Below are 16,505 nucleotides of genomic sequence, written 5' to 3'. Positions count from 1 at the left end.
ATGAGCTTCTGAAGTTAAGGTTGTTCTTTTCTGTCTAAATCCTCTCTGATGACACCTGTCTCGGGAACCGCCCAGTTTAGGAGAGGTTTGCTATGGGGATTTGCTTCTAAACTGGGCGTTTCCCGAGACAGGTGTCATCAGAGAGGATTTAGACAGAAAAGAACAACCTTTTTTCGTTTAAATCAACTGGCTCCGGAAAGTTAAACAGATTTGTAAATTACTTATATTAAAAAATCTTAATCCTTCCTGTACTTATTAGATGCTGAATACTACAGAGGAAATTATTTTCTTTTTGGAATACTCTCTGATAACATCACGAGCACAGTTCTCTCTGCTGACGTTATTATAATAATAAGTCTTTATTTTTTTATTGTTGTCCTTAGTGGGATTTGAACCCAATGCCCCAGCACTACAAGGCAGCAGTGCTAACAACTAAGCCACCATGCTGCCCTTAGCACACATCTGCTATGCATGGTTGCTAAAATGGACAGAGATGTCAGCAGAGAGCACTGTGCTCGTGATGTCATCAGTGTTCCAAAAAGAAAGGAATTTCCTCTGTAGCATTCAGCAGCTAATAAGTACTGGAAGGATTAAGATTTTTTAATAGAAGTAATTTACAAATATGTTTAACTTTCTGCCACCAGTTGATTTAAAAGAAAAAAGGCTTTCACCGGAGTACGCCTTTAACTTCAGAAGCTCATAAGTACTGAAAGGATTAAGATTTTTTTAATAGAAGTAATTTACAAATCTGTTTAACTTTCTGGAGCCAGTTGATATATAAAAAAAAAAGTTTTTTCCTGGAATACCCCTTTAAGTGTTAATGTCAGGTTTATCCTGATTTTCCTCCTAGACCAAAAAAGCAGCTCAGAAACCCTAAAAGTGAGGATGCCCTTTGTTTTTTTCATATGTATGGACTCCCGAGATATTTATTATAAGTTTACCTACAGTATTTAGCCCAAATTGACTCATACCGGCACAATAGAACAGCATGGTGTTTGCATTTTTGTGAACAACTTTAAATTGGTTTTCACATTACTGACGTGATTGGCGCAGTTTGATGTTGCCACAAGTAGGCAAACAGAGCTGAGTACACAAAATACACCAAGTGAATATCATAATATATTTTAGCGGAGGGAGAAATTACAACTATAATGTGGTATGGTTTTGGATACCAGACTTATAAGCAAATCTACGTCAATGACAGGTTATCACCTATTCACAAGATGATTGCCTGATTGGCGGGAGTCCGACCATAGGAGGTGGGAGCCTGAGAGCTTCTGTTAGAGAGGCAGAACACGTACTCGACCGCCTATTTTCCAGGATATAAGGCGACTTTTTAACCCAGGAAAATCTTCTCAAAAGTTGAGGGTCATCTTATACACCGGGTGTCGTTTTATAGGGCGGGTGCTGCAGTCAGCTGGGACGCCCAGGGTATGGATAGAGATAGAGCGGCGCTGTGCCCAGAAAAACACGCATCTTTGACCCGTCCGGCCCGCCCTTGTATGTATCCTATTACCGTACATCTTTCTCTGCCTCTCAGATCTCGCTCCTGAGGACTGCAGTGAAATGGCACAAGCGCGCATGTGCGAGATCTGAGGCAGCGCATGTGCGAGATCTGAGGCAGCGCATGTGCGAGATCTGAGAGGCGGCGCATGTGCGAGATCTGAGAGGCGGCGCATGGGCGAGATCTGAGAGGCGGCGCATGGGCGAGATCTGAGAGGCGGCGCATGTGCGAGATCTGAGAGGCAGAGAAGGAGGTACGGTATATATATGGCAAGTATATACCACACACTATATTTTAACTCGAAAAAGTTGGGGGTCGTCTCATACGACGAAAAATACAGTATATATGTGTGTGTGTGTATATATATATATATACACATACACACACTATATATATATATATATATATATATATATATATATATATATATATATATATATATTTATTATCTATCTCCAGGCTGATTCTATTAATAATCCTTTAGTTGCTCATTTACTTTCACAGTAAAAAATAAATACAGTGACCCACCGACCTACGATGGCCCCGACATACGATCATTTCAACATGCGATGGTCTCTCAGAGGCCATCGCATGTTGAAGGCAGCATCAACATACGATTCTTTTTTATGTCGGGGCCATCGCATTAACGGCTATCCGGCAGCGCAGACTGCTTCAGCTGCCACCGGATAAGCGTCTACGGTGCCCCGTGAGCTCCAGTGATGTCTCTTACCTGTCCTCGGGGCTCTGGCGCGTCCTCTTCGGGATCCTCTGCATCGGCGGCGCTCTCCATCGTCGTCATCACGTCAATGATCACACTGTCCCTTCATCCAATAGGAGCGGCGTGCGTAGCGACGTGATGGCGGCGTCGGAGAGCGCGGTTGCCGGGGAAGCAGAGGCCTTGCCGGAGCGTGGGGGACACCCCGGGGACGCAGCGACAGCGATGGACGGCGACATCCCGGGCAGAGGTGACGGTCCGGAGCGGCGGGGACAGGTGAGTACAACTTCCTCTAACAGTGGTCTACAACCTGCGGACCTCCAGATGTTGCAAAACTACAACACCCAGCATGCCCGGACAGCCGTTGGCTGTCCGGGCATGCTGGGTGTTGTAGTTTTTCAACATCTGGAGGTCCGCAGGTTGTAGACCACTGTCCTATACTTTACATTGCACGGATCCCTCAACATACAATGGTTTCAACAAACGATGGTCCATTTGGAACGGATTACCATCGTATGTTGAGGGACCACTGTAAAAACCGCACAGTAAATTTACATGGCCGTTCTTATAAAACATCAGTAAAACAATTTACGACTTAACAAAAATTCTACAATGAAATGTAAAACAACTAACACACAACACAGAAGATCATGGCTATAAATATATTTCACAAGGAACAAATCATTTGAGTAATTCACACAGGGACCATTCGAGCATTGGGGGCGGTTTTATATCTTATCTGCTGAATTCCAGAACTTCTCAGTAAGTGCAAAATTTCTGAAATGAAACGGACACAAGTTCAACTAGAAACGGGAAGTAGTCCAAAAAGACTTCTTAAAGAGGATGTCAGGATTAGAAAAACAGAGCTGATTTTTTTCAAAAACAGCACCACACCTGTCTTCAGGTTCTGTGTGGTATTGTGGCTTAGTTCAATTGAAGTGAAAAGAGCCAAGTTGTAATACCACACACAATCTGAGGACAGGGGTGGTGCTGTTTTTGAAAGAAATTTAGAAATAAGCTCTGTTTATAAATTTCCGGATAACATCTTTAAAGGGTACCTCTCATCAAAAAAACTTTTGATATATTATAGATTAATGTATGCAGAATAACTTCACAATTGCATGTTTCTATCTAATTTTCCACTTTGAATAAATGACCACTAGGGGTCTCCCTACCAGTCCTGGCAGCAAGCATTTCAGACTCATGCTGGAGTCCTAAACACTACGAGCTGCCAGTCTGCTTTGTTCACAAAGGAGAACACTCAGAGCTGCCAGCCTGCTTTGTTCACAGCCTGTTTGGCTGTGAACAAAGCAGGCTGGCAGCTCTGAGTGTTTAGGACTCCAGCATGAGTCAGAAATGCTTGCTGACAGGACTGATCGGGAGAAATACAATAGAAAGAAGCATATTTTTCATTAACATGCTATTGGAAAGTTATTCAACATTCATTAATCTAAAATATATCAAAAGTTTATTTGATGAGAGGTACCCTTTAAGGAGGGGGAAGAAATTACAAGATGCTGGACACTTATTTTATTACATTTTAATATTTCTATAAGAAAAAGTTCTCGCAGAGTTACCTGTTCCACTGTGATGAGACCCCGAGGGGAGTCCAGACCAGTCTGCAAGGGAAGACTTTGGCATAGTAACCCCAACAATAAGGAGACTTCCTTCATGCTCCTCCAGCAGCAAACTAAGACCATTTGTGCCGTCACATTGCATGATGCGCCCTCGTCCCCTTTAAGACAGGAGTAAGAAAGTCATTTACAAAATAGACTATATAGGTAGTGGAGCTATAAGGTAAGATACGGCATTATAGGGTTCAACAACTAAATCGCTAAGCCAGTGTATTTCAAACAGTGGAGACATATTCCAAAATTTTGGTGTAAAACTAGTCACACCAGTTTTGCAAAAGTGGGTGTGGTGACGCATATTTAATGTTTTACATGATATTTTCAAGGGCTGAGAGTCCATTTTACATCTAAATTTCACACCAGCTCTTTGCTCGTGTGAAAATCACAAAAGTGTTATCTACTCAACCAAATTTTTGGCAAATGATTTAAAAAAAAAAAAAAAAAAAAATAAGATAATTTCACTCCGACTTACACTACATTTTTGTATATAGGGCTGCATCTCTATATCTATATACATCTTAATGGGATATTCTAGGATTTTTTTATTTTATTTGACTGGCTCTAAAAGTTAGTCTCACAATGTTTACGTGCAAGGCAGCTCAGCTGTGCTGCAATGGGTGGGGTGGCTGATGTGTGGGAGGGAGAAAAGTGACCTCACACTTACAAATTAGGGATCCTGGGACTTGTAGTTGGAGGGAGGGAACTCCAACAGGAAATAACCATTTCACAAATAGAAAGCAGCATTATGGTGGCCTCCCAACACAGCCATTTAGCTCCAAGACAAGCACCGATCCTTCCTAAGCATGTCCATTACTGTCTGGCAGGTTAGTACTAAAGTCACCTTATGTTGAATAACGGCTCAAACAAACATTACCCCTGCACTGTTGTTCCCCTTCCAGCGTCTGTGTCCGGTCTATGTTTGTGCACAAGAAACTTATGCCAAATAAACAAAAAGCAATATAAATGGTGAGTTGCAATGTGGATTCCTTTCTTCCCTGTTGTTTTTGTTGGATAACCCCAAAGTTGGTTTACAATATATTCTATTGACAGTATTCAATTACAGGGGTAAACACAGATTATAACATATCCCCATATAAAGTGTTGGTGACAAGGAATCTGATTAACAGGGGTCTGACCAGTTGAATCCCCACCAAATCACAAAAATAAAGGTCCCATGTTTGACTATAATCGTGGTCGAGTGTGCTTCATTCATTTGCTAAGGAACTAATAAAGATAGCCAAGTACAGTGCATGGCCATCTTCAGCAGTTTAATAATGTTTCTCCTTAAGGAGAGTCTTAAAGGGATTATCTAACATAAGGTGACACTTTAGTAATTAGGTGTCATACAGTAATGGACATGCTTACCAAGGATCTGTGCTTGTGTTGGTGGTATATGGCCGTGTCCTGTGTACCCCCCCCATCATGCTGCTGGCTTGTTTTTGGGAATTGACTACTTCCTGTTTCTGTGGCCTCCCTCAGACTACAATTCCCAGGATCCTTTGTTTCAAGGTGGGAGGTGACTTTTTTCCCTCCCACACATCGGTGACCCCACTCATTGACACACAAGCTGTGGACCTGTGCGATGATGAATGTACACACATGTGCGGTGGTTATGCCATCAGGGGGCTGGCTTCACACACAACAAAGCAACCAAGCCCCTTTTCATAACCTGACTTGTAATGTATTGTCTCAGGCCAAACCGAAAACTAGGAAAGGTCCGAAACAACACTCATTTTGCAGGCTCCAGTAAATCAACTTCCATGGAAAAAAAAAGTTCTATACCAGCCACCAAACACAGGAAAGGGACATATATTAGTAACTAGACTAACTTTGCTGACCCTTTCTTACATTCAAAGAACCAAAAATCCTGGTGTTCCTGTCTCAGCTTGTTACCCCCTATCCATAGAGGATAACAAGCTGATCGATGGAAAGAGGGGTGGTCATGCTAGGCAATAACCCAGATAAACAAAGCAGGTTTAGGGCCTGGTCACTTGTGGCAGATTCACTCTAGGTTTTCCACATGACATTTCAATGACAAAATGACAGTAGCAGATGACATTTACCAAATTTCAACCATGCAAAAAAAAAAAAATCAGCATCAAATAAACACAGACAGTGACCTGTGGTACAGATCTTGGATCCACATAACGTAAGTTTGCAGGTTTTTAAATCAACAGGACGTGAATTGTTGTGTTGGATCCACTACTGATTTATTGCAGATTTTGCCAATTTAAAGGGGTACTCCACCCCTAGACATCTTATCCCCTTTCCAAAGTATAGGGGATGAGGTGCCCGATCGAGGAGGTCCCCCACGATCTCCGTGCAGCACCCGGCATTCTAACCAGTATGTTTAGAACACTTGGTTCCCGTGGCGGGGGATGTGACGTCAAGCCATGTCCCCTTCATTCATGTCTATGGTAGGGGGCGTGATGGCCGCCCCTTAGCTTCGGTGAAACGGGACTGACTGCATCCTAGTGGATTTTTTTTTTGTCAAGACATTTTCACTTTTTCTTACGCTGGGGTAAATTAAGCACGTTCCTCGTCTATATAAACAAAAACAAATTTTTTCGGCTCATAAGACAACTTTTTAACCCCGTAAAATGTTCTCAAAAGTTGGGGGTCATCTTATACGCCGGGAATTGCTGCATACCCGGGTGCTGCCGTTGGACAGGACTATCCATACCCCGGGCGTCCCAGCCAAGATTAAATTCCCACGTCACATTCGGGACATCCCTGTGTCCCGAAATATCTTTTTGGCGGCCCCGTGTTAACTTTAAAAACGCAGGGGCCGCCGGAAGGTAGTGCTGACGTCACGTGCGTGGGCCCATAGCAACAGCAGAGCGGAGTGGAGCAGCGAGGACGCGCGGGAATGGCAAGTTACCAGCATGTCATCTTCGGTGCTCCAACCACCACTCCTCCGGTCCCGGGACCTACTGCTCTGGCCTATAGGCCATTGTAGTAGATCGTGACCCCGGACCAGAGGAGCGGTGGTCGGAGCACTGAAGTGGGGACGTAGACAGACATACAGCCTCCAGCCAAACACTGTATATGGCTGAAGGCTGTATGTCTGTGGGGTCCATTGCCTACCTAATGTGGGGGGAACAATACTGCCAGCCTAATGTGGGGGGGAACTATACTGCCAACCTAATGTGGGGAAACTATACTGCCAGCCTAATGTGGGGGGGAACTATACTGCCAACCTAATGTGGTGAAACTATACTGCCAGCCTAATGTGGGGAAACTATACTGCCAACCTAATGTGGGGAAACTATACTGCCAACCTAATGTGGGGAAACTATACTGCCAACCTAACGTGGGGAAACTATACTGCCAACCTAACGTGGGGAAACTATACTGCCAACCTAACGTGGGGAAACTATACTGCCAGCCTAATGTGGGGAAACTATACTGCCAACCTAATGTGGGGGGGAACTATACTGCCAACCTAATGTGGGTAAACTATACTGCCAGCCTAATGTGGGGAAACTATACTGCCAGCCTAATGTGGGGAAACTATACTGCCAACCTAATGTGGGGAAATTATACTGCCAACCTAATGTGGGGAAACTATACTGCCAACCTAATGTGGGGAAACTATACTGCCAACCTAATGTGGGGGGGAACTATACTGCCAACCTAATGTGGGGGAACTATACTGCCAACCTAATGTGGGGGAACTATACTGCCAACCTAATGTGGGGGAACTATACTGCCAACCTAATGTGGGGGAACTATACTGCCAACCTAATGTGGGGGGGGGGGGGGAACTATACTGCCAACCTAATGTGGGGGAACTATACTGCCAACCTAATGTGGGGGGGGGGGGAACTATACTGCCAACCTAATGTGGGGGAACTATGCTGACAACCAAATGTGGAGGAACAATGGTAAGGAACCATATCGCAGTAGAGGGGTAGTCTTATATGGCGAGTATATCCCAAACTCTATATTTTAACTGTAAAAGTTGGGGTTCGTCTTCTACGACGGAAAATACGGTGTACATTATTATTTTTTTACTCATTTGCCATATCAAAAGCCGTTCTTTTGTTGCAAATCTCTTCTCTGACCTACAAAGGGGTGTCGCCCTCTATTGAGGTCAACATAGCCTTATAGACATTACAGATGGGGGTTGTCCTAAAGGGACATATTGTATAGTACAAAACGCAAAATAAAATAAAATAAAGGAAGAACATACATAAAATATACATGCGAAGGGCGGTGAACCAACTTTGTCAGCTGTAAAGTAGCTTATTTGTAAATTTTGTAATCGTAGTGAATTTGCTATTTGGCAAAATTCTTTGTAATAATTTTAGTATTTGCAGTTTTACAAAAAAAAAAGGTGAACTCCCCAGGTTAGCCTATGCAGCTATTAAACATCCGTATAAAAAACAGCGACATCAGGCAATGAATCTAGTAACAATTTGTATTGTTGTGTTTTACTGGTACCCAAAAAGCACAGCCGTGTATTTGCGCTGTACAGAGTGTACTCATGAACTTTTGACAACTCAAAAAAAAAAAAAAAAGATGGAACAGAGGCAAGGACACAGTTCACAAAAGAACGAGACAAGCGCTCGCTTCACTTACAGGCAATTATTCATTATTAAACTAAAGATCCCATTTTACATTGAACATCGAGCTTCTTTTCCCATTATGCAGAAATTAAAGCATAATCTACACAGCTGCCCCCTGACCTTGAGCACAGTATCTGGCGGTAAGGAGCTTTACCTGTGTGCGCAGCGCAGCACCACAGCGCCACCAAGTGGCCCTTCAAAGCATGATTAAAAATAAACTTATCAGCTCCCGATGCATCATTTGAAAAAGAATGTATGGAAAGTGCAAGGTTGCATTCATGTGGTGAACCTGGGTTTTACAATACCTGTATGTGAATGTAAGAATTAGTGCAGTGTTTCCCAACCAGTGTGCCTCCAGCTGTTGCAAAACTACAACTCCCAGCATGCCCGGACAGCCTACGGCTGTCCGGGCATGCTGGGAGTTTTAGTTTTGCAACAGCTGGAGGCACACTGGTTGGGAAGCACTGTATTCGTGTTTGCAAGACAAGAAGTGTTATCACAGGGACACGTCATTTTAGGACAGTATTTCCCAACCAGGATGCCTCCAGCTGCTGCAAAACTTCAACTCCACAGCCTAAGGCGATACTTAAAGGGGTATTCCAGGCAAAAACTTTTTTATACATATCAACTGGCTCCAGAAAGTTAAACAGATTTGTAAATTACTTCTATTAAAAAAATCTTAATCCTTTCAGTACTTATGAGGTTCTGAAGTTAAAGGGGTACTCCGGTGAAAACCTTTTTTCTTTTAAATCAACTGGTGCCAGAAAGTTAAACAGATTTGTAAATTACTTCTATTAAAAAATCTTAATCCTTCCTGTACTTATTAGCTGCTGAATACTACAGAGGAAATTCTTTTCTTTTTGGAATGCTCTCTGATGACATCACGACCACAGTTCTCTCTGCTGACATTATTATAATAAAATGCTTTATTTATTGTTGTCCTTAGTGGGATTTGAACCCAAGGCCCCAGCACTGCAAGGCAGCAGTGCTAACCACTGAGCCACCATGCTGCCCTTAGCATACATCTGCTTTGCACGGTTGCTAAAATTGACAGAGATGTCAGCAGAAAGCACTGTGCTCGTGATGTCATCAGTGTTCCAAAAATAAAGGAATTTTCTCTGTAGCATTCACCAGCTAATAAGTACTGGAAGGATTAAGATTTTTTTAATAGAAGTCATTTACAAATATGTTTAACTTTCTGGCACCAGTTGATTTAAAAGAAAAAAGGTTTTCACCGGAGTACCCCTTTAAGGTTGTTCTTTTCTGTCTAAATCCTCTCTGATGACACCTGTCTCGGGAAACGCCCAGTTTAGAAGAGGTTTGCTATGGGGATTTGCTTCTAAACTGGGCGTTTCCCGAGACAGGTGTCATCAGAGAGCACTTAGACAGAAAAGAACAACCTTAACTTCAGAAGCTCATAAGTACTGAAAGGATTAAGATTTTTTAAAAGAAGTAATTTACAAATCTGTTTAAATTTCTGGAGCCAGTTGATATATAAAAAAAAGTTTTTGCCTGGAATAGCCCTTTAATATGTTTCGTTATTTTCATAAAATTTTTTATCTCCAATCGGGGGAAGGGCTTATTCAGTAATAGCAAAATGTGTAAAACAAAGAATTAAATAAGTGAATAAGCCCTTCCCCTTATTGGAAATAAAACATAAATAAATAGATAAAAATTTTTAATGAAAACAACGAAACATTAAGTATCACCTTAGGCTGTCCGAGCATGCTGGGAGTTGTAGTTTTGCAACAGCTGGAGGCATCCTGGTTGGGAAATACTGTCCTAAAATGACGTGTCCCTGTGATAACACTTCTTGTCTTGCAAACACAAATACAGTGCTTCCCAACCAGCTGTTGCAAAACTACAACTCCCAGCATGCCCGGACAGTATTAAGTTGATACTTAATATGTTTCGTTTGTTTTCATTAAATTATATTTATTTATTTTTTTATGTCCAATCGGGGGAAGGGTTTATTCACTTATTACATTTTTTGTTTTACACATTTTGCTACTACTGATCAGTGCTATGCATTGGCATTGCAATGATCAGCGATATCAGCGATTCACCTGTACATCCTGCCAGGAGGCAGGACCACACAACCGGAGGGCAGCAGAGGGGGCAGGTTAGGGGGCTTCCAACTGCCAACTTGACTCATCAGACCCCCGCAATCATTCTATGGGAGGTCCGATGAGTCTGACAAAGCTGTGATAATGCTTTAGATGCTGTGATAAGTATGGCTGATGGGCATCAGCGCTGATGTCCGCCATGAGCGCATAGCAGTCGCTCTCGCTTCACATATAGATGTGAATAAAAGAGGGATTGTTTTAATTAGCAAAACTACAGCCTTTGGCTGTCTGTGCATGCTGGAAATTGTAGTTTAGAAACAGCTGGAGGCACATTGGTTTGGAAACACTTGCACTATGGTATGGGGTACATGCTTTTTAATTAAATTCTTAATAGGTTTTTAAATTACAAAGCAGAGGGAGGAAATAAATAAATAAATTAAATAAAATAAACCAAACACCATACCCCTTCCTACATCCAGAACATATGGGGTACATACTGCTACTAGGAAGATTTGCAATTCAGCAGTCTGGGACAGGTTGATGGTCTTCGTGGACACGACTGTCACATGTAACGTAGGTCTGTAGTTATTTTCCCAATAATGTATTGGATGGAGAGAGCTCTCTTTACAAGGAGATTTTTGTTGTAAGCACTGTGGACCCCAGCACTATCACAACAAGTCACTATCACGTCAAGCCACGTCCCCTTCATTCATGTCTATGGTAGGGGGCGTGATGGCCGCCCCTTAGCTTCAGTGAAACGGGACTGACTGCATCCTAGTGCATTTTTTTTTGTCAAGACGTTTTCACTTTTTCTTACACTGGGGTAAATTAAGCACGTTCCTCGTCTCTATAAACAAAAACAAAATTTTCCAGCTCATAAGACAACTTTTTAACCCCGTAAAATGTTCTCAAAAGTCGGGGGTCATCTTATATGCCGGGAATTGCTGTATACGCTGGGTGCTGCAGTCGGCCAGGACTATCCATACCCCGGGCGTCCCGGCCAAGATTAACTTCCCCCGTCACATTCGGGACATCCCTGTGTCCCCAAAGATCTTTTGGCGGCCGGGCATGCTGGGAGTTGTAGTTTTGCAACATCTGGAGGTCCGCAGGTTGAAGACCACTGAGGGGATTGACAGGCGGTGATGATGACGGGGTGATGATGAAGAGGGGGTGATGATGACGGGGGGAGTTAATGACGGGGGGAGTTAATGACGGGGGGAGTTAATGACGGGGGGAGTTAATGACGGGGGGAGTTAATGACGGGGGGAGTTAATGACGGGGGGAGTTAATGACGGGGGGAGTTAATGACGGGGGGAGTTAATGACGGGGGGAGTTAATGACGGGGGGAGTTAATGACAGGGGTCTGAATGATGACAGGGGTCTGAATGATGACATGGGGGGATGATGTATTTCCCACCCTAGGCTTATAGTCGAGTCAATAACTTTTCCTGGGTATTTGGGTGAAATTAGGGGCCTCGGATTATATTTGGGTCGGCTTATACTCGAGTATATACGGTATTGATGGTTATAGGAAGCAAATGATTTCAGTTTTTTTTTCCAAAGGGTGCGCAATCAGATATTAAGTTAAGGGTGCCAATAATTTTGTCCAGCCCATTTTTGGAGTTTGGTGACATTATGTCCAATTTGCTTTTTTACCTCCCTTTTTTGGTTTAGTTCCAATACACACAAAGGGAATAAACATGTGTATAGCAAAACATGTGTTACTGCAATCCTTTTATGCAAGAAATACTTCCTTTTCTTAAAAAATGTCAGGGGTACCAACATTTACGGCCATGACTGTATCTCTCTCATTACCTTTTCATTTCTCTCCAGTAAATGTGTGTCCGTCCATCTCTCTTTTAGTACGTCTGCCTGTCTCTCACAGTCTTTCAGTGTAAGGCTATGTTCACACTGCAGAATTTCTGCATGGATTTCTGCATTTAAATCAGCATGAAAATTCTGCATGCGTTTATAGTCTATTAACTTTAATGGGATTCAGCAGCCCCATTCACATTGCAGAATTTTTGCTGCGGACATTCCGCAGCTAAGATTTTGCATTACACGTTCTGCAAAAATATACGTCATGTCTTATATTTTTGCGGAATTCAGCTGTGGAGGCCCACTGAAGTCAATTGGATTTTTTTCTCTGCAAATTAAGTGTGAAATTCACACAGAAGTTGCACAGATTTTTCTCGAAATTTAACATTAGCAATAAATAAAAAGGACTTTTTTAGTGCATGGTGTATTTATATATTCAGAAATTCTGCATATGTTTCAAAAGATGCGGAATCCTAGCCAAATTAATGCACCATTTCCGCCATCTGAATGTAGCCTTAGTCTAACTGTCTCTCAGTAATACGCCTTTCTGTCTCTCAGTATATGCGCCTGCCTGTCTCTCAGTATATGCGCCTGCCTGTCTCTCAGTATTTGCGTCTGCCTGTCTCTCAGTATTTGCGTCTGCCTGTCTCTCAGTATTTGCGTCTGCCTGTCTCTCAGTATATGCGCCAGCCTGTCTCTCAGTATTTGCGTCTGCCTGTCTCTCAGTATATGCACCTGCATGTCTCTCAGTATATATGCCTGCCTGTCTCTCAGTATATGCGCCTGCCTGTCTCTCAGTATATGCGCCTGCCTGTCTCTCAGTATATGCGCCTGCCTGTCTCTCAGTATATGCGCCTGCCTGTCTCTCAGTATATGCGTCTGCCTGTCTCTCAGCACGTCTGCCTGTCTCTCAGCACGTCTGCCTGTCTCTCAGCACGTCTGCCTGTCTCTCAGCACGTCTGCCTGTCTCTCAGCACGTCTGCCTGTCTCTCAGCACGTCTGCCTGTCTCTCAGCACGTCTGCCTGTCTCTCAGCACGTCTGCATGTCTCTCAGCACGTCTGCCTGTCTCTCAGCACGTCTGCCTGTCTCTCAGCACGTCTGCCTGTCTCTCAGCACGTCTGCCTGTCTCTCAGCACATGTCTGCCTGTCTCTCAGCACATGTCTGCCTGTCTCTCAGCACATGTCTGCCTGTCTCTCAGCATATGTCTGCCTGTCTCTCAGCATATGTCTGCCTGTCTCTTAGTATATGCGTCTGTCTGTCTCTCAGTATATGCGTCTGTCTGTCTCTTAGTATTTGCGTCTGCCTGTCTCTCAGTATATGCGCCTGCCTGTCTCTCAGTATATGCGCCTGCCTGTCTCTCATTATATGCGTCTGCCTGTCTCTCAGTATATGCGTCTGCCTGTCTCTCTGTATATGCGTCTGCCTGTCTCTCAGTATATGCGTCTGCCTGTCTCTCAGTATATGCGTCTGCCTGTCTCTCAGTATATGCGTTTGCCTGTCTCTCAGCACATGTCTGCCTGTCTCTCAGCATATGTCTGCCTGTCTCTCAGCACATGTCTGCCTGTCTCTCAGCACATGTCTGCCTGTCTCTCAGCACATGTCTGCCTGTCTCTCAGCACATGTCTGCCTGTCTCTCAGCACATGTCTGCCTGTCTCTCAGCATATGCCTGCCTGTCTCTCAGCATATGCCTGCCTGTCTCTCAGCATATGCCTGCCTGTCTCTCAGCATATGCCTGCCTGTCTCTCAGCACATGCCTGCCTGTCTCTCAGCATATGTCTGCCTGTCAATCAGTATATACCTGCCTGTCTATCAGTGTATGTCTATCTCAGTATATGCCTGCCTGTCTCTCAGTATATGCCTGCCTGTCTCTCATTAATACGCCTGCTTGTCTCTCCCAGTATATGTCTCTCCCAGTATATGCCTGCCTGTCTCTCAGTATATGTCTCTCCCAGTATTTGTCTCTCTCAGTATATGCCTGCCTGTCTCTCAGTATATGTCTCTCCCAGTATATGCCTGCCTGTCTCTCAGTATATGCCTGCCATCTCTTAGTATATACTTCTCTCTTGCACGCAGTACACTTCTCATCACATATGTATATACAGCAGCCTTATAGTATAGTCTGGGGCACAATTCGGCTATGTGCAGGTGTATGGCGTCCATTCCCATAATTCGGCTCATCCTCCTGAACGGCGCTGCCTATAGTCTCATTCAGCCTCACACAGTGGCCGGGCACAATATGTAAAAGCAATCCCATGCTGCTAAATCTCCAGTGGCAAAAAATGGAATTCCTTAACTTGTCTGTTCTCCTTAAGGCTGACGGCGCTGATCAAAGCCAAGTGAGACCAGAAGGAAAATGTAAATTGACAAGGGCAAAAATGAGGGATAACTGAAGTTTGTTTGCTGCCAGCGCGGGCAGAGAAGCTGTCACATGTGACCGACGGACCAGTGTCCTGGATCCTGCACCACTTGTGTTCTTCCAGAATACGGGCCGGCAACAAACAAACTATAAGGAATAATGAATATTGGAGCAAATCAATGGACTTTGTCAGATGGGTTTTTCGGCAGCTCATTGACTTAGATGACTAATAAGGTTTATAATTGCTTTAATTACATGTCATTACCTTTCATGGCCGCACACAAGCTCTGGGACGGTACACTGTCTTCTGGAAGGGCCTGGGAATGTAGGTCATATTCTTTCTGTAATATTCTTGGCTGGGCAAAGTAATCATTTGTGTCCCGTGGTTTGATCTCACTCATTATCATGTGCAACTGAGACGCAGCTTCTGCGAGAGACAATGGGTATAGTCAGAAAGGGACAGTGAACCGAGAACGGCTTTGTCTCCGGGAGTTCACCTCTGTGCCCCGACTGTTTAAGGTAACAGGACTCAGAGCCACGGCTAAAAAGGGACAGTAGTTACATCAAAGGAGGTTTATAACCAGAGACGCATTTCAGGGCAGCTGCAAAAATAATAATGTAATACAAAATATATAAATAAATGTATATTATATATATATATAGACACACACAAAGGGGAATATAAAACAAAACATAAGACACAGGCTTAAGTGCATTAAGTATGATTGAAAGAATGACATTACCCCCCCCCCCCCCCCCCCCGGGAAACGCAAATAAAATTTGGACTTAATGAAGTTTGTCTAGGAAACAGTGTCTGATCACTAGGACCCCCACCGATCACGAGAAAAGGGTTCCCATGTACCCTTGGTTGAATGGAGCAGAAATTGGTCACGTGCACTGCTGCTCTATTTAAAGGATAAGTATCATGAACAAAAAAAAAAAACTACCCCCTATCCGAAGCATAGAAGAGAAGTTTTAGATCGCGGAGGGTCCGAGCGCTGGGGCCCCCTGTGATCAGCTGTTTGGAGCCCCAAACAGCAGATCGTGGGGGGCCCCAGAACTCTGATCCTTCGGAAAGGGGATAAGTTTTTGTTCGTGATACTTTTCCTTTAACTCTATGGACGGCACAAAGATAGAGTACAGGGGTACATGTCCACCCGCCCCTCTACTCAACCAGGGGGGCCATGGGACCACTGTTTTTGTGTCAGACTTCACTGTTTAGAAACTCGTCTAATATCCTAAGGCAAGGGAACAAGTGTCTTCCATGGGGAATAACCCCAAGATTATAACTCCCATATCCACAGGATAAGTGATCTGACTGGGACCCCCATTGATCACGAGAACAGGGGTCCTTTGTCCCCCAAGTACATACAGCAGCAGTCAAGCATGCACACTGCCACTCCTTTTACTTTATGGGACTTGGGGGACAAGAAGACTCTTGTTCTTATGATTAATGGCGGCCCCAGTGGTCGAACCCCGATCAGATACGTATTATCTATCCTGTGGATAGATGATCAGTTATCATTATGGGGAACCCCTTTAAAGGATTTCATAACAATCTATCATTGTTTCAAATAATCAGGTATTAAACATGCAAATCATTTTTCTCATAAGTCCTTTTATTCATGTAACATTGGAATATTCTGCAAATCCTGAAATATTCCAAACATTTTATAAGGCTTGGTGAGGAAATAAAGTGTCAAAGTAAGAGGTAAGGGGCTATCCACATGGCAGAATTTCCGCTTGCGGAATTCCGCCTCAAATTAAAGCCCATAGACTTCTATCGGATTCTGCACTCCCATTCACACTTCTGAATTTCCGATTGTGGAATTCCGCCTCAA

The 16,505-nt window shown here is 43.6% G+C and overlaps 1 protein-coding gene across 5 annotated transcripts in view; it reads right to left on the bottom strand.

Moving 5' to 3' along the window:
- Positions 1 to 16,505, bottom strand: part of THADA (THADA armadillo repeat containing) — a 706,980-nt gene that overhangs the window by 608,798 nt on the left and 81,677 nt on the right. For all 5 annotated transcript variants that reach the window (XM_056568134.1, XM_056568135.1, XM_056568137.1 and 2 more), the window contains 2 exons: positions 14,930 to 15,091; positions 3,797 to 3,954 (listed from right to left, as the gene is read on the bottom strand). In XM_056568134.1, coding sequence (XP_056424109.1) covers positions 3,797 to 3,954; positions 14,930 to 15,091 — 320 coding nt within the window. The remainder of the gene's footprint in view (positions 1 to 3,796; positions 3,955 to 14,929; positions 15,092 to 16,505) is intronic.

This window comes from Hyla sarda, chromosome 3, assembly GCF_029499605.1.
Source record: "Hyla sarda isolate aHylSar1 chromosome 3, aHylSar1.hap1, whole genome shotgun sequence".
In the NCBI taxonomy this organism is placed as follows: Eukaryota; Metazoa; Chordata; class Amphibia; order Anura; family Hylidae; genus Hyla; species Hyla sarda.
Note: the sequence above shows the minus strand (reverse complement) of the source record. Positions and strands in the feature narration are given on the sequence as shown.